The sequence below is a fragment of the Salvia miltiorrhiza genome, chromosome 8, assembly GCF_028751815.1.
Source record: "Salvia miltiorrhiza cultivar Shanhuang (shh) chromosome 8, IMPLAD_Smil_shh, whole genome shotgun sequence".
In the NCBI taxonomy this organism is placed as follows: Eukaryota; Viridiplantae; Streptophyta; class Magnoliopsida; order Lamiales; family Lamiaceae; genus Salvia; species Salvia miltiorrhiza.
Genome location: NC_080394.1, coordinates 14,474,700 through 14,496,323, shown reverse-complemented (window position 1 = coordinate 14,496,323; position 21,624 = coordinate 14,474,700). Strand labels below are relative to the sequence as shown.

The window sequence follows — 21,624 nt, the reverse complement described above, 5'->3', positions numbered from 1 at the left end:
GGTCATCCACATTATTACTAAATACACCAAACATTAGACTGATCTGTACTAAATTAACTAATACAATGTACTCCCTCCGTTCATGAAAGAACTTCCTAGGAGGGAGTGGCACGGGTTTTAAGAAAGAATATTGTTGAGTGTATTGAGAGTGGATAAAAGGTAGAAAGAATATTGTTGAGTGTATTGAGAGTGGATAAAAGGTAGTTGAGTGTATTGAGAGTGGTGAAAAGGTGTTATAATTAATATTGGGAGTTGTGAAAAGTGAAAAGTAAGAGGGTTATAAGTGGTGGGGTATAGTCCAAAAATAGGTAGGAAGTTCTTTTGTGGACGTCCCAAAAAGGAAATATAGGAAATTCTTTTATGGACGGAGGGAGTATTAGCCAATATCAAACACGTCTAAAATGGTTTATTATTCATCATTCAAAATGCTCACCATTCCCCCCCCCCCCTATTTTGCGATTTGATTGCGTATTTTCCTAATAAATTTCCTTTCCGAAAAATGGATTGTTCGGCTGCAATAAAGATAAAGGTAGAATAGGATTACAAAAAATAATAATTAATTACTATTTAAAATATAAGAGTATTATGTTTATACATAGTATATATAAAAAATACTACCCTTTCATTCATTAATCCTTTTTTTCGACCTTTTCCTTTAAAGCTTCGGCGACGACTTTGCCTGTGTCTAACAAATCTTTGCTTTTTTTAGTGTCCGCTGTCTCCGCCGCGCGTTCAAATCCCTTCTTGGCCGCATCCGCCACCATCTGCCAACGTAAAATTAGTATTAAACTACCCTGCAAAATTATATGCAGTAAAATTTCATAATATTCTTAGGGGCGCATTTAGTTTGGAGAATTGGTCTTGATATATAAAAATAGTAAGATTAATTTTTTATTTATTTTAATGGATTGAAATTTTGAGATATCCCAATGCCGTTGATTATTTTTATCATTAAACTATTTTTGTTTGATTTTTATCTATGAAAGAGTGAGATTGAAACAATCATATTTTTCAGAATAAAAATACTCAATCATGCATTTTATCAATCATGCAAAGTAAATATCTTTTAGAGTGTGTGCTCTTTAGTTGATAAATTTGTTATAAAAAAAAAAGATTATTCAATTTTCTCCCTTTAAATCCCTTCTGTAACGCACCTTTATAGAGAAGAAAATTAAAAGGCAAATTGTTATAGTATCTCTTTTTTGAAGAGAGAGCGATTAAATTACATACATTTCCGGTAGCGTTGGTGACCTTTTCGGTGATAGCTTCGCCGACGCGCTTGACTTCCTTAACCACATCTTTCGACCCATCTTTCACCGTTTCCGCTGTTTCTATGATCTTCTCGCACGTCTCTTTATCAATTTTCTCCTATTTAATCACACAAATTTCCTTATATTGTGCAATAATCCAACATATTATTTTCCCCTTTTGTACTCACGCATCACATTTTATTCTCCCAATCCATCATAAATACTCCAGTAATAAAACAACTCAAAAGTTCTTAATTTAATTTATTTTTTTGAAAAAATTAACAACATAAATTAATGTGGCTTACTTTGTGAGATGGCGCTGTGGCAGAGACAAATCCTCTGCAAAACCATGCATTGTTGAGCAATGTGTGTGATCCATTGATTATGAATTTGGAAGTTAGCCGGTGAAGTGCCATTTTTCAAAATTTTGCTTCATTTTTGTGATAATTAGAGTTAGTTAATTTATACGAGAATGGTGGCTGGTTGGGGAAGAAAAATACTTATACACATGTAAGAATTGTGTGTGTTTTGCGAATGCTTCGGTTGCTTTGTGGATGAGGATTGAAGGATCTGCAAATACAGTTTTGTGTAAATCGGCAAGATGTTAAACTTCTAATTAATTTTATTAAACCAATTGTATAGTTTTCATAACATCACATAAACCAGTCAGTTTGACTATGATAAATCAGCAAAGCACCTTGGACAAATGATTCAAATATGTCATTTCATACCATTCGTCCCATAAAAATAACGTAATAAAAAAATAATAGACTTACAATTTGTTCTAACAAATCCAACTATAACTAATGAACAAAATTTGAATCAACATTTTATTCATTTTCTTCTATTTTTGCACCCTACCCCACCACAAGTCCTTTACTTTTTAACTCTTCTTTTTATAAAGAGGGACCATTTTTTCACTTACAATACACTTTTATTTAACATTTTTTAAAACCCGTACCACTTACAAATGTTCATGTTTTAATGAGACAAATGAAGTATTAATTAATTTCGCTACAAGAAAACATGTCGGACACCGACCGAATTTACGACAGAGTTTTTTATTTTACCGACGGAATTTTTCGTCAGTATCCAACCAATTTCTTGTAGTTTTTCTTATTAATCTTTAAGTAGTATCACTCAACCTTATTATTGCACCTGAACTTAATTAACCTGCATGATTTAATGCAATAAACCTTTCGAGCTCCTCAAGGGGATGTTATCATTATACACCAAATACAGTTACCTAATAAAATTACCAAATGTCATATATAAATTACTATTACCAAAGATACAGAGTACTAAGTTAATATGTGAACTCTGCCCATAGTAAATCAAAGTGATATATATACAAATTTATATATACACATGAAATCTTATTAGGATTTAGATTGCGTTAAGTCACCGAGATCTTGATTCTTCACTTAAGGCAGATAGAAAAATACATCTCATTGTGATTCTAGCAATACGTTTACACACACCAGTGTAGACAAGTAGCCAAGACAAACAAATTCCATCTATGTTGCAGCCTAAACCAACAACACTCATCCTAGAGGCGCTCGGTTGTGATCAATTTTATATTTCATAAGGTTATTTCAATTATATGATCTTTGGTGATCTCCAACCCACCATATAATCTACTTATATAGAAACATTGGATATACACATGCAATTATGGAGAATTCAGATAGGAGTTAAAATAGTGAACTTGAGAATCATTGTAACAAGCATAAATGTTCTTACTTTCAGTATACAAATTCAACAATTTAAACAAAAATCAATTTGTTCAAGATGATGAAGTGGCCGATATACCCGACATTTAATTATTATAATTTTTATTTTTAATTAATATAAGGTTTAATTTTGATTTTAATGCTAAAGATGAAATTGTACCCTAATCGAGTATAATAAACTTTAATTAATCGCTTCATGGTGGTTCTCATTTTCGTAATCTTACTAGTTACTTACTACCCACCCACGGATTTTAGAATTTGTAAATCATGAGATTAGGGTACGTTGCTATTAAGTAAAAGCAAAGATCAGCACTGAGTTGGCTTCAAAACCTTATTGAGTTTAAGGTGTCGTATAATATGGCAACGACTCTATTGGGATACATAGCAACAACAATCTTCATGTTGTGGTGGACTGCATTCCCCTCCTTCATACTCTCCTTCTCGGCACAGTATATCGCAATCAAAATCAGCACATTTTCCTATGCAGTGAGTTTCAACTTCCATCGCCGCACATTCTGCAAATTAATTACACCAAAAGTCACATCGTTCTATACTTAATACATATATATGGTGGTACCTTATAAAATCTAACATTATTCTTATTAATCGTCAACAAAGCATTATTTTAATATATGAAAACTATTGTCTCATACATAGAAAACATAATAACAGAGGAAATGTTTCCGTCTAATTATATATGATCATAGATCTAATAACTAAATAAGAGCATCCACAATGGGATGACTTGATAGCTTATTTCATAGAAGAGGGGGACCACAATGAGTAAGGAGGTCACGGTGGAATGACTTGATCTCTTACTCGATCTTTTTAGTTTTGATTTTTATATTTTTTATTTAAAATTAATTGCACAAATTTAAATAACACAAATTACTTCAAATTTAAATTGCATCAATTTTAAAATCCTAAAAAATTACAAAAAAAACTGAAGACATATTTTTTTTTCAAAAAAGGTTAAACGGCTATACAGCCGTTGGAAGCCAAAACAAATGAAAAAAAAAATTGAATCAGCCCGTTCGAAATTTTGAAATTAAATTTCTTTTAAGGCACTTGTGAACCACATCGGGCCATACTCGAAATTTCGGGTTAGCCTCGAGTAAGGCCAGCCCACAGTGGGCTTACGCGATACAGTGGTGACTCGAGTCCCCCTGTCGAGTCACCACTGTGGATGCTACTCCCTCCGTCCCGCGAGTCTTGACACGTTTGGGTTCGGCACGGGAATTAAGGAGTTGTAGATTAGTGTTTTAAGTGTGTAATTAATAAAGTATAAAATTGATAAAGTAGGAGAGAGAAGGTAATAAAAGTGATAAAGTAGGAGAGAGAATATAATAAAGGTGATAAATTAGGAGAGAGAAAGTAATAATTATTGCCAAAAAAGGAAACGTGTCAAGATTCGTGGGACGGCCTAAAAAAGAAAACGTGTCAAGACTCGTGGGACGGAGGGAGTAGCTCTTATTAATTATTTTGGCACGTACATTTCCGTCTTATTATTCCATTGTCATAATATATTTGATCTCAAGAAATATTTCACTGTTTTGATCGAGAACGGATATGAGAAATGACCGAATGGAAAGATAACTATATAAAAATAACCAGAATATGAATAACGATAATATATTTACCAAGGGATAGCAGCAGAAATGTTATCATGAAAACTGTTGCAAATTTCTTGATGGTGAAATTGGGGCCTGCCTTCTCCATTTCTACTCAGTTTCAGATGATAATATGATATGAAAAACAACATTATTCTATATATTTATAGAGAGAGAGATACCTGTACTATTTAATTACCTTTGATTGAAAAAGGCAATATTACAAATAGAATAATTGAATTACTTGAACTGTTGGATTTCAACAGTCTAATCAATAGGCAACATCTAAAGCATTATTATGCATATGAATGTTATTGTTTAATTCCAAAACATTTTCCTTTTATGTTGAGAAATTTACAAATAATTAAGGCACCGATTGCAGCGCAAGTGATATTCCAAGTGATGTCACATTAGTGCCATATTAGTAAGTTAATAATTGCCGTTACTTTCAATTATCCCATACTTTTTTCACGATGATAACACTACCTTATATTTTGCCCGTCCACAATAAAATTATTTTAGGAGGAAGTGACATGAGTTTTAAGACGAAGTTATTGAGTATATTGAAAAATGTGAAAATGTGTTGTAATTAGTGTTGTGTTATATAAGGAGTGGAGAAAATGTGTTCTAATTAGTGTTGTTATAAAAAGGAGAAAAAGTAAGAGTAAATGGAGTATTATTAAAGTATAGTAAAAAAATGAAATAGAATTTATTTTTTTGGATGTCCCGAAAAGGAAATTTCTGAAGTTTTATTGTGGACGGAGGGAATATTTAATTATTTAAGGACATCAATGTCATAATTACTAGTATTTTTTTCACGTTATATTATAATACTCCGACCTTCGTAACCATTAGTATATTATTCAAGTAAAGACAACAAGCGCGTCGGCGCAACCACCGTCACAGAGCGGCTCTTACACGCATTATCAAGCCTCGTGTTATAAATATTAGGGATGTCAATGCAGCCCGAAACCCGTGGGCCGACCCGAATAACCCGACAAAATTAGAGGGTTAGGGTTGAAAAATCGCAACCCGAAAAAATCTCCAGCCCGATTAGCCCGCACCCGACTAACCCGAAACCCGATAGGGCTAGCCCGAAAACCCGATGGGCTGGCCCGGTGGGCTGACGGAATTGTGACTGATACATCCAATTACAACTTCTGTTATGTTTAGATCTATGGTATTTGCTTAAATATATATATGTAGCCTCATTAAAAAAAATGAAATTAATTAGTTAGAATATATGTGTGTGTGTGTGTGCAATCTCATTAAAAAAAGTGAAATTAATTACGAATTTTTTGTAGAAATTGATTGTTAGTATCTCATTAGTTAAAAATTAATTATTAGTATCTCATTTTAAAGTGATACCATTTTTTTTCCTGTCAATGAGACGTGCATGGCAAATCCACTAATTATTCAGTAATAATCCAAATTGATTCTAGTGCATTGATACATGTTAAATTTTACTATCTCATTTTAATATAATTTTGTTTATGTAATCTTGAATATCTTATATTTTTGCATTTCATGCTTTGCTATATAATTTATATCTTTAATATCTATGTATATTTTATACATTATACATTAGATCATTAGAAATAATAAAATACAAATGATAATTTTATTTTTACGCCTTTAACCTAATTAGCCCGATGGGCTAGCCCGAAACCCGAAAGTTTAGGGTTAGGGTTGAAGATTTACAACCCGAAAAAATCTCCAACCCGATTAGCCCGCACCCGACTAACCCGGAACCCGATAGGGCTAACCCGAAAACTCGGTGGGCTGGCCCGATTGACATCCCTAATAAATATCATGGCTTAGTTCTTCCAAAATATATTACTACTTTCAAAAAGCTCCATGCATTCTTTAAACACAAATTCTTCTAAACTCTATCATTCCCCTCGACTCAATAAATATATCCTTGCGTTAGCACTTCGAACATAAACATAACCATTATTAGTCATACTAAGTTTCACAATATATCTTGAATAATATATATGCATATGCAATATTAATCGAAACTTTTCATTATTAAACCACGTTTGCTTTTCTGGATCCATGTCTACGCTGGCTGAAATATGGTTATGATTTTATTGATGCAAAAAATTAGATTGTAATGCAATACAAGCCCTAATATATATACTGCAGACAAATTTAAGGAAATTCATTCCCACCAAAACATATGAAAATTAATTTGGCAGAATACATTATCATCACCCTGACTCATATTTATGTCGTAAACTCGTAATAATAGATGACAACCAATTTTAGGCGCCAAACATTAAATAAAGTAGCAATTTAAGTTTGCGACAAGTGTAGACAACCAACAATAAATATCTCCCTGCATGCACTTGCAACAAGTGTACGCAACAGAGGATGCATGAATTGCATGGCTGAGTGCATCGCATGATTCAAATTATATATATATATATATATATAGAGTAAAATTTTGGAATAGCCAAAATGGATCATAAAACACAAATTATGGCCACTCATTGAAAAAACATAAATTTTGGCCATTTTTATAGCCTTGGAACGTTTTTGCCCTTAATTGGGCGGACTGGGTAGGGTCAGGAGCGCGAGTCGCGTGCCGAGTAGGATCAGGCACGCGGGTCGGGTTAGGCACTTATGGCACTATTAGTGCCATAAGTGACAACGAATTTTTTTTTTACTCCTCCTGCCCTGTCTACCCCCCCAGACCCCCGACCCCACCCACCCCCAAGCCAAAAACAAAAAAAAAATTACTCCCCCTAGATAAAAATAAATCAAATTTTACTTTTGTTATTTTATTTTATGACACTAATAGTGCCATAAGTGCCAACGAAAATCCAAAATAAAATAAAGTAAAATGGTCTTTTTAGCACTTATGGCACTATTAGTGCCATATAACTGCCAAACATGCAGAACAAATATAGAAACAACATCATCATCTAAACCCTAAATGGAACATTTAAACCCTAAATGGATAATTTAAACCCTAAATGGAAAATATCTAAACCCTAGGGGAAGTGTTTAAAAAGTTCCTTTTGGCTTGAGGGTGGGTGGGGTCGGGGGTCTGGGGGGTAGACATGGCAGGGGGAGTAAAAAAAAATCCGTTGGCATTTATGGCACTAATAGTGCCATAAGTGCCTAACCCGACCCGCGTGCCTGATCCTACCCGGCACGCGACCCGCGCTCCTGACCCTACCCAGTCCGCCCAATTAGGGGTATATTAGGCATGCCAAGTGTAGTCATTGTTGATCCCAAGTGGTGGAGTATATAAAGCATTCAAGGAGGAGTTAAGGTGGAGTTAGGGGGTAGGAATGCATTTAGTTTATACTTTGGGAGAGAAATCATTTTATTTTATTTTGTGGATAAAAAAACATATAGAGCTATTTTTCTGTGTGTACATTGTATTTTGTGATAATTTTGTGTTGAAACTCAAGATTATGTATTTTGAATGTTTGGATGTTATGTAACATATGTTATGGGTTTTAATATTATTTTGGTTATTTTAAATTTATTTATTAATTTTTTGGACATGGATACTAGGAAAATTCTAAAAAAATAGAAAAAATTAAAATACTTTATATATAACGGTTGATATATTCTATGATAACAGTCATAACTGTTATCTATAATTGGTATAGATAACGGTACACAAGCGTTACGTATGAGCGCATCATATTGTTATTTATTACACTATAGATAACGGTATTCTACCGTTACGTATGAGCGCATCCTACTGTTATCTATACGGCTATAGACAACGGTATTTTACCGTTACGTATGAGCGTATCGTATTGTTATCTAATATAATAGATAACGGTTTTTTTACCGTTACGTATGAGCTCATCATAGACAACACCATTATATGTAACGGTTTTTTTGGGGTATAGATAACGGAGAAACTCCGTTATCTATGTGCGTTTTTCTTGTAGTGGCATATTGCCTAATTAATGGCCATAATTTGTGTTTTTTCAATTAGTGGCCAAATATTGTGTTTGCATGTTCAATGTGGCCATTTGACACCATTGTTTCTATATATATATATATATATATATATATATATATATATATAGAGAGAGAGAGAGAGAGAGAGAGAGAGAGAGAGATGAATCAAAATATACGAAACTTTTATCGTATCAGTCATCCTAAATTAATTTCGGTATTATTTTACTTTTTTCTAGATACTCTTACAAATCAGGGGTGAATCCAGGATTTAACGTTAGGGAGCTGAATTTGTTGAATTATGGTGTCTGAAAATATTTATATGGGAGTTAGCGGGAGCCCCCGAAGCAAAATTTTTTGAGCATTTTGTACACTTCATTTTCATGCATCTTTTTAACAATCACTTAATATAATAGATAATTGTTCGCAATTCAACTAATTCAACATCAAGTAGATTGAAAGCATATAAAAACATACTTTTATACATTTTTTTAACATTAAAAATTAAATACAAAAGAAAAATAGGATAAAAATAACATAAATATAATAAATCTATGTACAATATTAAACAAGTAATATGCATAATTGGATACTATAAGCAATATATTATATTTTTTTCTTGCATTTCTTATTTATATACATACATATATAGATATATAAAAAAATAATATATCAAAAATTGGGAGGGGGCTTCAGCCCGTGGATCCGCCACTGTTACTAATTTACTGTCGTTCCTTCGTTCCAGAAAGATCACAAAAAGGAATTTGATCACATAATTGAAATTGAAATGACAATTAAAGAAGTAATCGTGTGATCGATTAATAATTTTATCGGATACCTTAATCTCCATCTCTCCCCTTTTATGCACCAAATAATTTGAAACTTAAGCTTCATATACAATCAAGTACAATTATATTGAGATCGTTTTAATTTTTCTGCTTGGCTTATCAGTTTTGCGAGCGAGAAAGTTTGACTTGCGAGAGAAAATTCAAAAATAAAAAGTCAGTTTGTTTAATTTCCCTCGTCGGAAGATTAATAATGCATTTTTCCGGTTTCGTTTGAATAATAATTTAATCATAAATAACGCGCGAGAAATTAATCCAAATCTTCTCTTTAATTTACAAAGTCAAAGTATGTATTTTTATATAATGCTAATTTAAGAAGGGAATAAAAGTTTTGCAACAAAAAATGCTAGAAGTATATACGTTAATAGTAGCAACTAGCAAATTTTTTTTTTGGATAAATTTACAATATCAAATAAAATAATTAAAATACCATACTCAAACCCAAGACCTTCCTTACCGTTGGGCCAACACACACAACTAGCAAATTAATTTGCTTTCTTGTGAGTTGACCAATTTTCTGACCATTTTTTTAATTGATCTCTCCTTTTGATTCACCTAACTCTACCCTCATTTTTACACGCAGAAGCAAACGCCATTCTCGAGATCGCTACAACCAGAATTTAATGCCAATATTTACTCAATTTCAATTTTCACAACTGCCCACCGTTTGATGAAAACTCAAGATTTGCCTATATATACTCATAATTTATAGTGTGTTCTATCTAGCTACACAAGTAGTATATTCACCTAGAGAGAGAGAGAGAGAGAGAGAGAGGAGATGGCAAATTTGTACTTGATCCTTTTGTTGGCACTCATGGTAGCACATGCAACCGCAAGAAACATTCCAACCGATCTCCAAACAACAAACCCTAACCCTAATGCATTAACCCCTACACAAAATACGGAGAATTTGGCCACCGGCGCAGGTTCACCACAGGCAACCACCGGCGCCGTCGGTGATCAGAAAAACTTCATTGGATACGTCGGCGGCGTTGGCGGCTGGGGTGGTATTGGCTACGTTGGAGTTCTGCCGGTTATCGGTGGCATCGGAGGAGTTGGTGGCGCTGCCGGCGCAGGGGGGGTTGGTGGCCTAGGCGGACTCGGCGGCTTAGGCGTCGGTGGCGGGATTGGTAAAGTTGGCGGCATCGGCATCGGCGGTGGGCTCGGGAAAGTAGGCGGCATTGGCGTCGGCGGAGTTGGTGGTATTGCACCTTGAGGAATTTGTCCATGGAGTTATTGTTACATGCATGCATATTTTGTTCATGAATTCGATGGTCTAATTAATTAGTATAACCATTCAATTCGTAGTTTGTGTTAAGGTTGTCTCTTTCTCCCTAGTGTTGTTTGTTGTGTTCCAGCTAGTTTGTTTCTATTAATTTCTTGGTTTAATCAATGTATGCATGTTGCTTTAATTAATTCAGTGTACGTATTTTGGAATTTGCCCCTTTGGCCAAATTTCGAATGTATGTCCTCATATATATATCTATGCTCATGTGTGTGAAATGTGCATTGCGCATATATAGGAACTAATTAACCAGCTAATTAATTATCTGTTTGAGGAAATCGAATTAGAAAAAGAGCGTGTTGATGCTGATCAGATTTCACCTTATCATGCAAACAACACCTTCTAAATTCTTTTATGAAACGATATTACGAGGAAAAGGTGTAGTATGTGCTAAGTGCGTATTACTATTTAAAATACTCTTTAATTGTCATAAAATTTTGTGTGTCCCACTATATAAATTCACTATTTTAAAATACAAATATATTATACATTATGATAAATATTACATTAATTTTTACTAAAAGTTGAAGCTTAAAAAATTATATACCCTAATGATGCAGAAATATAGTGTAATTTGCAAAAAGTTAAAATTAATATTGAACTTATGATACAATATAATATTTTTCCAAAATTATTTAGAAACAATTCGACTAAACTTGTTTATAACAGTACTTATTTAGTGAAGCCTGTGACTTGTAATAATTTAACGCATGATGATGATGATGTTAATTTTTCAAGACGACTTAGAACGTATTGATAAATATTTATATAACAATATAGCAAATACAATAATGAAACTAATAGGATATATATAGGTTTATACGTAACACAAAATTAAGATGATGGTGTATTTTATATTAGAACGTGTTAATCAAATATTTATAGGTTTATATTTGTTTCAAATACTTAATAATTTTTTAAATATTAACCCAATCTACAACTTCTGGCGGTCCAAAAGGAGAGATCATTGTGCTTTCTCTGATTCAAATCGTTTGTATAAGTAACAAATATACACATCTTGAAAACCTCCTCGTATGCCTCAGCCGACTCTAACATCAGATAAGTAGAGTTCCAGCCCGTCGGGACATCTAAACATATATAACAATTTCTTAGAAGTTATTCTATTCTTGTTGTCATTTCTTCTGAAAAGATCTTCATTAAATGACAAATATTTCACATTAAATGTCTGATCTCATTTGATACGCCTCAATGTTGACTCTACACAGTCATTTGACTTTTTGAGATGTCATGGCAAGAGTGAACCTGTGTTAGAGGCAACTTATGATCCATGAGTGAACATTCTCAAGTTGATATATAAGACATCGGCATCTCTTTTGGTACTTAACGAATTCTCTATTATTTCTGGATACTGATATCAACATGTTGATTAGTTGAACCTCCAGTCTGAATTTATCAGTTAGCAATCTGCAAACAAAATAATCACATTTCTATATTCATGAGTTGCAGTCTAAAAGATACTGTATTAACCTATGACACTGATTCTTAACATAGTATCAAAGTAAAAGATATGATCAACTTCTCAAATTATTTTGGGGGCCAATAAGTTCATGTAATCACATCATTCATGAGAACAATTATTTTATTTATTTTTCCATTTTTGGAGTTATAAATTTAGGGTGTGTTTATTTTGGTAGTAAAATTTTCATTTGAAAAGGATGAATAAGAAAATGTGAGATAATATTATCTTTTTCTCATTTTTTTTATCATGTGTTTACTTTGTTAGAAATAGATGGATAAACAAATAGAAATGTTGGAAAATATTTTCACACTCTCCCAATAGGATAATATTATCCAACATTTGTGAGAAAATGATTGAAAATGGGCTGCCCGAATAAATTTTCCAGCCTGACCGGAGAAAATTATCCACCATATGAAACATGTGAAAATGATGGAAAATATATTTTTTCTAACCTTAAATGAAAAAATATTTGGCATGTATCTAGCTGCTGACTGGTTACCTCATCTATAGCATGATGCAACCGTCGCACCTGATAATTTCCTTTTCTTTTTTCAATAAATTTCCGAAATGGCGGGAAATTTAAAAAGGCAAAAAGCAAAGGAATAAAATACGGAAGGAAGCAAAGCTGCGGTTTTGAGAGGGTAAGAGAGAGAGAGAGGCGCAGTAAAAATGAAGAGCTCGACTTCAGGCACAAAATCACAGGACCTGCTTAAAGCCATCAAATCTTCCGAGGCGAGTTTCTTGTTACTTCTGGACCAAATCACAGTTTATTCTATTTTCCGATTTTCTGAGCGTTTTACATTTGATGAATTGCAATATTTCTACAGATAATTATTGAAAATATTAAGTTTGTTGCGGAAATTATACTGCCTTGTGTTGAATTGCCTTAATAAGTTGGTTAATGTTGATTGATTATGTTTACATTTGTTGAATTCGCGATATATTTTTCTTTTCTGGAGAGCTTCATTTATTTTGTTGTTTATTTCGTTCGGAAGTTTTAGTGCCTTGTGTTCAATTGCTTCAGTGAGTTGCTTGATGTAATTGTGTTGTAGAGTACGATATCATAGTACTAAAACAAATTTTAAAGCATTGAGGTTTTATATGAACGTGGAAAATTGAGGTAGCATGCCCTATTTTAACTTTATTGATTAGTATAATAGCTGACTGAAACTTAATGTGTTGGAATGTTGCAATTTCATTTTATGTTTTAATTGCATCTGCAGATCAGTTTCATGATATTTGAAAATTTGAATAAATGCGCAGGTTGTTGAGGATCGAGTAAGACTGCTCCAGGAATTGGGGGATTTAGATGTAAACGAAAAGTCTGTAGTTAATTCTCTCATTGAATCCTTAACAGTATCCAAATCAAGCAGGCACCAATTCAATTTCACTGTTTATCTTTTTACTTTACTTTTATATAATCATAGCATTGTAGATTTACTTATTTATCTGATGCATGGAGTAGAAATTAAGTTTCCACTTCCATATAATCAAGATTATATGTTGTACAAATGTGTTCAGTTTTATGGATATTAGTTTCTTAGTCTTCAGTTTTGATAGTATTTGTTGTGAGGATTGAGGACTTCAGCAGCCTAGTATTCATAAGCGCCATTGCCTCGGAGTTATTTGAAATTATCACTATATTTCTAGGTTATGTTCCTCTATTTTCTGGAATTATCTTAAACACATTTGGTGCAAGATCTTCTCATTGCTGATGGATAACTTATGGTTTGGCACCTATTTGTTGTTAATCCGGAATCTTGTTAAATATTATTTTCATATCATCTGAGTGTAGAACTATTTCCATGATGTCTCTGGATGGTGTTAAGCTCATATTGGAATTACGGGATCATAACAAATGTCTTTCAAAGACTTGTATATTACACTTCAATTTTAAATAAATTAATATATAAATTTTACCTATTGATTTGAGTTAACTGTTTACTGGAGTTGACCTCAGTTTTACCTCAACAATTTAGATATATTGGGAAGACTTTACTTGTCTGGATATATCTCAGTGCACATTGAATAAAACTATCTTACAAGTGGCTGCAAAATACTTAGAGACTGACATCTCAGGGTGCCTGGTACAATTTCTGGTTTTAGGATCAAAAGTAAGCACTTAATTTCCTGCAGAAATAGTATATTGACCTATCAGAAACTTCCAAGAGTAGCAATTTATGCTGTTTGGGTTTGACAGATAAATGATGTGCAATTATTGTCTTATCATCATTCTTAGGCAAATGTCTGGTGCAGAAAGCATTTACAAATGACTCTTATGTCGTTGGAAGACTCTCCAGAAGAAGAGCATTCTAGTTTCTTCTATCAGGTAAACTAGTCAGTGTCATGTTATTTTTTCATGTTATTACAAGTCCGAAAGTGTATATGCAGTCCCTAAGACAAGTCTCTCTAGTTGACCTTTTTTCTGTGAGTTAGACAAGCTAGGATAAATAAAAGTGATACCTGATCTATCATTAAATATAGATTTTTCACCTCTTGAATGGTGTCTGAGATTCCGCACAGATTTTGGCGTTACTAGATCTCGGACTAGGATATACTGTATTATTGGTTTATGATTTCTGCATCAACATCTCCATCCACATCTTGGTCAGTCAAATCTCTTTACCGATTCCAAACACATTTCAAAATCATGCAAGTATTTCTATTATTAGTTGTGGAACTCATTTTTAATTCTGTTTCTCCTGGAATGGACTATGTCTGAGGTTGATTATTATGACCCATGTCGGTGTTACTTATAAAAGCACTTGGATGATACTGTAAGAATAAAACATGGTTGCTGGAACATGTCTTCTTTGTTTCTACGTGTAGCTCTTGATTGGAGATCATGCACTTATACATCTCCTATCAAAGTATGGTTGTAGTTTTTGCGAAGTTGCATATGTGCTAGATGCAATATCTTTTGCAAGACGATAGTGTTCAAGATGTCAAAAAGGTCTGAAAGCCTATATGAAAAGTTTTCAGTTGCTCTTTTAGACCTTTTTTCTTGCTCCTTTAGTTACAACTTTTCAGCATTCTGTCGGTCCCTATTATTGTTTCTGTATTACATTAACTTTCAAGACAAATGCATTTTCATCTAGTTCATCAAGTTATAGGAATAAATTTCCTCAAAACCATCAACTGTTTTTTGACATCTTTCAACTTCTTTTCAGTTGGTTCTGGATTTACTCAGCTACTCTGCTGCTAGTTATTCAGCTTTAGCAAGATACCCTAGTTCCATTGATAAAGAGTTGGTGGGCAGCCTAGAAAATTTTGTTGCAGAACAGTTCACTCTGATGAAAGACTTGGTATCAGAAATAAAGGTAACTGCCAAAACACTGGACAAGTCTTTTGCCATTTGTTAACCATGTATTATGTATGTTCTATAGTCTGGAGAGATGTGTTGATCTTTTTTGTTTTTTGCTAAGAAAGCTTTTAAGTAAAGTAGGACCTTCGTTTCAGAATACCAAATCCTGTACACTAAAATCCTTTTGGAATTCTTTGTTAGCGGTTCCTTCAAGGATTCCCTTGGTAGAATTCACTTCTTGTTTCTTCTGAGGGTCAAGTTTGCAGCCGAAGTTTTCATTATAGCTATTTGTTCTTTTTTACATATTTCACTTTTTAGATTCATCCTTCATGCACATATTATAGTTACATCTGATCCTTATTATGATTGCACTTCTATGTTGCTTTACAGAGGATTCAAGTGCCAAGTCCAGAGCTACTGAAGGCAGCACAGATAACTGTAGACGCTGCGACTCGATTATGCAAGGTATACTGCAATGGTGTGAACTGGGATATCTACCGAGCAAAGTATGAAAATGAAAGTTTAAGAGACTGTAAAGAGACTGAAAATGGTGACCATGTTGTCCATGTAACCAATTGCACAATTAAAAAGTTGTGTGAGTTGGGCACTGCTGCAGCTAATGATGGAGGCAGTCTTGTGAGTCTACTTAATATGTCGTGGAAAGGTGTAGTTTCTCTGCTTCAGTTTGGTAGGGGTTCTTTAGCAGCAAAGGTGAATATAGCAGATGTTATAATGAACCTAATCTCATTGGCGAGTGAATCATTGAGATGTGCTGCTGACACTTGGTCATCTTCTACAAAGGAAGAAGTCTCTGTGGCAGAGGCCAAAAGGAGTTTCCTTCCAGTTAAGTTTTATCTAATAAATGCTGTAAGAATTGTTTCACAATATCAAAGCCAAGCCCTCTTGGTGTACAAGGAGATAGCACTGTTGGTTGTTATGATATTAACCTTCAGAATTGCACTCAGCATGGTGGAACGTTTGAAATCTGCAAGTGAAGTACTGGCAGAAATTTTGGAGCCCACATCCTTACACTTACTCAACTCTCTGTTAAATTCAGCTCTGGTGAAGCAAGAAGACAAGTTCCAGATTTTGGACTGGCTGTTTATTAACAACAGCGACATGAGTTCTGTAGCTGAGAGCATTAGCAGCTGCCACAATTCATTAGATGTGATATTTATCATAAGTTCCAACGATATGAATAAGGAAAGGATTTTCTATCTTGGCCGAATTACCTTATTTCTAAGTCTTCTTTTGTGTGCTCCTGACCTTGAAGATGACATCAGAATTGGTATTGCCAGGAAGCTTGGATGGCTTTTGGATACACTGGTATACGAAGATGTTTATTCTTCTTTACTTGTTTTGCAGACTCCCGTAAAGGGTTCTAACCAAAACCATGAACTGGCTTATCAACCCATGGTCCGTGCTGTAGTTCATGCACTTAAGACATTCATGATTGTGGTCTCTTCAAATCAGGCATGGGATGAAGTAGAATCATTTCTCACAGAAAACCTTTTCAACCCTCACTTTCTTTGTTGGGATATTGTCTCTGAACTTTGGTGTTTTGTCCTTAGACACGCTGAGCCCAGTATGGTGAACGATGTCATCAATAAACTATGTTCACTATTGATGCTAACATCTCAAGAATCGGCACTGCTTCCTGATAGCTCTCTGCGGAAAACTGCAAGACTTATCTGCACTATTGTTACTTATGGGCCCGAATTCTTGGTCGATCAAGTTTACAGTAGCATATTTGACAGCAGCACATCTCAATATGCACTGAATGTGCATACGGCACTGCACATGGAAGGTTTTCCCCTGAATTTGCTTTCAGAAAAGAAAAGAAGCATTGCCAAACAGAGAATAGTGACTCAATATTACGACTTCCTGGAGAGCTTTGAAGACGTCTCGCCAAGAGAAAGTTCTGTTTATGGTGCTCCTGTCTTTGCTCTCTCTGCTGCTTTGCAGTCTCTGTAAGTTTATTATATTATGATTCAAGCTACATTTTATAAATGCAGTTCACATCTTTTGCCAAATGAAAAGCTTAAAGCTCTTAGTAAAATATGCTCTTCTCGTATGATCTACCTATGATTGTCCCCTTTTTTCTTTCATTATAAACAATTTCTGAATGCCTTTCTTTTATTATGTTTAGCCAGGTAAGCCTGTCTGATACTGACATGAAAACTGTGAAGTTTTTGATTGCTATTATTCGTAAGTACAAAACCTCCTCAGACAATGCAATCAAAGATGACCACCGAAGGCTTCTCGGAGAAGTGCTAGGTATCATATCTAGCATGAAGCATTTGTACTCATTTGATGAAATGGAAGAAGTAATTTTGGAGCTCCAGAAGCTCTTTATCTCGAGGCCGTCATTCTCAGATAGCCAACTCTTCCTATGCAAACCTAATCTAGCTTACTTCATGGCCGGCCTTGGTCATATGAAATTAGCAGACAGCGATGACAGCGCGAGGAGTGCTGCTACATGGGAGCTGTATCACATGCTATTGAGGGAGAGGCACTGGGCTTTTGTTCACCTAGCAATCACTGCATTTGGTTACTTTGCTGCTCACACTTCCTGTAAGGAACTCTGGAGGTTTGTGCCACAAGATGCTGCCCTGTCCTTCGATTTGGAGGCGGGAAATGAAACCGACCAAGAGAGGTTCATGTCAGAGTTGAAGGCAGTGTTGGAGAAGGATATGACATGTCCAACAATCCCAGCTAGTCCCGATCAGATTGCATTGCTCGTGAGAGAAGGTCAAGTGCTGAGAGAAATTTTTAGGGACAGTGTGAAATGTGATATGATGGATGTTGAGAATGAGAGACAGCCTAGCAAGAAAAGGAAATTCCCTAATGAAATCTCGAGAGGAGTGGAACTGCTACAGAGCGGCTTGAAGATTATGGTAGATGGCCTTTCAGATTGGCAGCAGAATCAACCAGACTCGAGTGACGTTCGTGAAAGGTTTTTGAACCATTTTAGTTGTCTTGAAGATGTGGTAGCACACTTGGCTAGACTTGCTGATAGTAACTGAGTTGCTGCACTTCGAACTCAGGAACGTTCGATGATGCTGGGGAGCCAAGAAGCGCCTGTCTTTAAACAGCTACATCACATCAGGTGATTGGTATGAATAGAATGAGGGTGTAATAGAACGAAAATACGAATGAAATGAAGATGGTAAAAAAATGACAAATTTTAGGTGATTTGCTATGTACGAGGAATACAAAAGGAATGAAATTGTGTGATTGTTTATTTGATTCAATTCTTATGATTGGTAGCTAGAAATAAAGTTTAGAAATATAATGAAATTATCCTTTACATCACTTTAAAAGTATAGAAGTTATAAATCTAATTGAGTAGATAAATATTTAGTTAATATATTTAACAAAAAATACATACAAAAATGTAAATTAAAATAGTAAGTTTATGGATGTGGAGTGACATATAGTTATAGCGGATACACACTTGCTTTTAAAACTTTAAAAAATCGGTTGTCGATATATATATAGATTTAAGTATTTGTAATCCTATGTTTTTTATTTCTTTAATTTCATAAAACTTAAATGTTTGAATTAATTAATACTAATTAAGACTAAATAGTATCTAAGGGTCCATAAAATTTAACATGAATTAATATTTACATACATAGTTAAATTGTAAGAATATTAATTCTTATTTTAAAAATATGTTTTAGCATAAAAATATATATTTATAAATTTCACAAATTATATTTATCATTGTAGTATTTGTTAGTGTAAATAGTTACTTTAGTTAAACATGTTTTTTAGCAAGTTTTTTGTGTATATAATTTAGAAATAAAAAAGTAATTTAATTAGTTTAATTGTTGATATACAAATTAGATAAAATAAATACGTAGAATCTAATTATATAATGCATCAATTTCAGTCCATAAGTATTAGATTATTGCTTATATAAATCTGATAATAATATTCAAAAATATTTTTTCTATATGTTGCATATAGCTGAAATGCCTGCAAGGCCTTTTCACATCAATTAGCACAAATGTTTTCCGTAAAAATGTTTTCTATAAAAATGTTTACAAATTTTGAGGAAAAAATAAATAAATAAATAATAATAATAATAATAATAATAATAATAATAATAATAATAATAATAATAATAATAATAATAATAATAATTGTGAGAGTTATTTTAACTCTAATATTTATTCATTCATTTCTTAAGTAAATCCTTGATTTTATCTTATTTATTAATTAATTTTATAAGAGAATTAATAGTCATATATTTTCGTATGCTACGAAGAAGAAAGGAGAAGAATTAATATCTCTCATTTTAAGATATTATAAAGAGTGGAGGAGAAGAAACAAATGTTACAAATCAACCAAAGACTTGGTTTTCTATGAAAATAGGAATGTTGGTTAACCGGCTTAATCAATAAGACTACTTTGGCTTCAAATAAATCCTGAAAGCCACGTCCATATCCCACGTTCTCAATCTTGATATTCTTGCCCACCAAGCATAGCTAGATTGCATCTATAAATAAGGGCAAAGCATACTACATTCGGTATCAGTCCATTCAAGAAGAAACACAAATGTCAAACTGCAAGATTATGAAGCTAGATTGTTACAACATCTACCTCGACATCTAGTCTATCACACATTAAGTTGAAGAATCATGTGTGTAACATACCTTGAGTGGATCGATTCGTATGTTAGAGCTAGTTAGTATATATGTTTGTTTGTGATTCATATATAGATTAGTTTCATTAAAAGTCTAGTTATTATTGGCATCGTTGATAGGATTAGAGGAAATTTCTTTTCTTATCAATAACACTCAACAAGAGGGATTCTATTGTGTGGTTTCGTGTACCTTTATTATAAAAGATATTTTTATAGTGAACGCACAACTGCAATTAATTAATATTGCAGTATAAAATTATTCATTGTGTGTATTTTACATTTTCGCTACATTTAGTTGGTTTGATTGTTCTATCATTCGATCCAACATATCTAGGTTTGCGAAATCAACAAATTTTTAATAATAATAATTGTGATGATGTATGTTTCATATATACATGTTGTATACAAATATACATGACAAACCTTAAATATAAAAAAATTAAGAATGGAATAAAATGACTAATACTAAGCAAATAAATATACCAAGCAAATAAATGGAATGAAGGTAGGAATCACCATTCCATTCCTTCCTCCATTCTATCATATTAATTACCTCCTTAGATGTTCATATTTTTATACTTGTGTTCATGTTGATTTGTTATCATCTCGTCTCAAAAGATGAAATAAGAATGGTCGAAGCAATGCTCTAACTCATGTTCCTGTTTTCGTGTTTCTAAAGGAGATTGAAGAATCGATACAGCCGTTTTCTCTATTATCTCTATTTGACATTTTTTTTTTTGAGGAAAAGAGAAGGATATATTATTGAGCACATGAACATGATACATGGAGATGACCCACCACAAAAGGAGAGAGCTCATTTCAAATATGATGTGTAGAAATATCCTTCGCGGCATTCGCTAAACTTTTTTTTTTTTTGGTCAGAAAAAAACACACATAAGATTAAGAAAACTGGTACCAGAGGTACCACAGTCGATTAGCTACAGAGAGAGGCCAAAGAGTCGGTGAGGCACCAAGAAGAGAAGTTGGTTCCCCAATCACAAATGTTAAAAATATTGTTCCAACTCTACATTCTAGCAATGATTTTCATAATTGTACTGAAGATGTCCCACCCCTTGCCTTCGAATCTACTTGCATTCCTTCGTCTCCAAAGAATCCAGATTGTGCAAACCTAAAGAGACTTCAAAAACTTCTTACACTTCTTCCCATTACCCAACTGTGAGAACGCGGAGAAGTGGGCTTCCAATCCTTGCGGGCGTACCGACTGAAAGCCGATCCATCTCAATATACCATCCCAAATAGTACCGACTGAACGCGGCATTCGCTAAACTATGAGCAATACCATTTTGTTCCTGTCGGACATGTTGGATGGTGATATAAATTACTAAAATTATCTCTATTTGACATAAATTAACAGTAGTACAAAACATACTACATCATAAAATTACTATACCAAACAATAATAATTAGGTCTATGGTAGCAAATAAGTTGCTAGTGTCAACCACAGCTACCACAGAGTATGCGTCTAGCCTTTCATAGCTTATATTGCATTTTTGCGACAATGATTTTATTAG

General features: G+C 33.6%; 3 protein-coding genes across 3 annotated transcripts; 2 read left to right on the top strand and 1 right to left on the bottom strand.

Moving 5' to 3' along the window:
- Positions 1-391: 391 nt before the first annotated feature.
- Positions 392-1,721, bottom strand: LOC131001270 (uncharacterized). Its single transcript, XM_057927612.1, has 4 exons — positions 1,556-1,721; positions 1,231-1,368; positions 619-764; positions 392-512 (listed from the first exon to the last, which is right to left on the bottom strand). The coding sequence occupies exons 1-3, from the start codon at positions 1,664-1,666 to the stop codon at positions 630-632; spliced, it is 384 nt and encodes a 127-aa protein (XP_057783595.1). The 5' UTR covers positions 1,667-1,721; the 3' UTR covers positions 392-512; positions 619-629.
- An 8,377-nt stretch (positions 1,722-10,098) lies between these two features.
- On the top strand, positions 10,099-10,802 carry LOC131001268 (uncharacterized). The gene has a single exon (XM_057927611.1). The coding sequence runs from the start codon at positions 10,147-10,149 to the stop codon at positions 10,582-10,584; it is 438 nt and encodes a 145-aa protein (XP_057783594.1). The 5' UTR covers positions 10,099-10,146; the 3' UTR covers positions 10,585-10,802.
- Positions 10,803-12,730: 1,928 nt separating this feature from the next.
- Positions 12,731-18,691, top strand: LOC131001267 (uncharacterized). Its single transcript, XM_057927610.1, has 7 exons — positions 12,731-12,865; positions 13,397-13,489; positions 14,113-14,247; positions 14,373-14,462; positions 15,304-15,453; positions 15,828-17,407; positions 17,587-18,691. The coding sequence occupies exons 1-7, from the start codon at positions 12,803-12,805 to the stop codon at positions 18,461-18,463; spliced, it is 2,988 nt and encodes a 995-aa protein (XP_057783593.1). The 5' UTR covers positions 12,731-12,802; the 3' UTR covers positions 18,464-18,691.
- Positions 18,692-21,624: the final 2,933 nt, after the last annotated feature.

What these genes read in the sequence shown, in the direction of transcription:
- LOC131001268 (XM_057927611.1), top strand. Translation starts at nt 10,147, where the DNA reads ATGGCAAATTTGTACTTGATCCTTTTGTTGGCACTCATGGTAGCACAT.
- LOC131001267 (XM_057927610.1), top strand. Translation starts at nt 12,803, where the DNA reads ATGAAGAGCTCGACTTCAGGCACAAAATCACAGGACCTGCTTAAAGCC. An exon ending in TTCTGGTTTTAGGATCAAAA is followed by an intron (nt 14,248 to 14,372) that starts GTAAGCACTTAA and finishes CATCATTCTTAG; the next exon opens with GCAAATGTCTGGTGCAGAAA. An exon ending in TCTGCTGCTTTGCAGTCTCT is followed by an intron (nt 17,408 to 17,586) that starts GTAAGTTTATTA and finishes TATTATGTTTAG; the next exon opens with CCAGGTAAGCCTGTCTGATA.
- LOC131001270 (XM_057927612.1), bottom strand. Translation starts at nt 1,666, where the DNA reads ATGGCACTTCACCGGCTAACTTCCAAATTCATAATCAATGGATCACAC. An exon ending in CCACAGCGCCATCTCACAAA is followed by an intron (nt 1,369 to 1,555) that starts GTAAGCCACATT and finishes GTGATTAAATAG; the next exon opens with GAGAAAATTGATAAAGAGAC. An exon ending in TCACCAACGCTACCGGAAAT is followed by an intron (nt 765 to 1,230) that starts GTATGTAATTTA and finishes TTACGTTGGCAG; the next exon opens with ATGGTGGCGGATGCGGCCAA.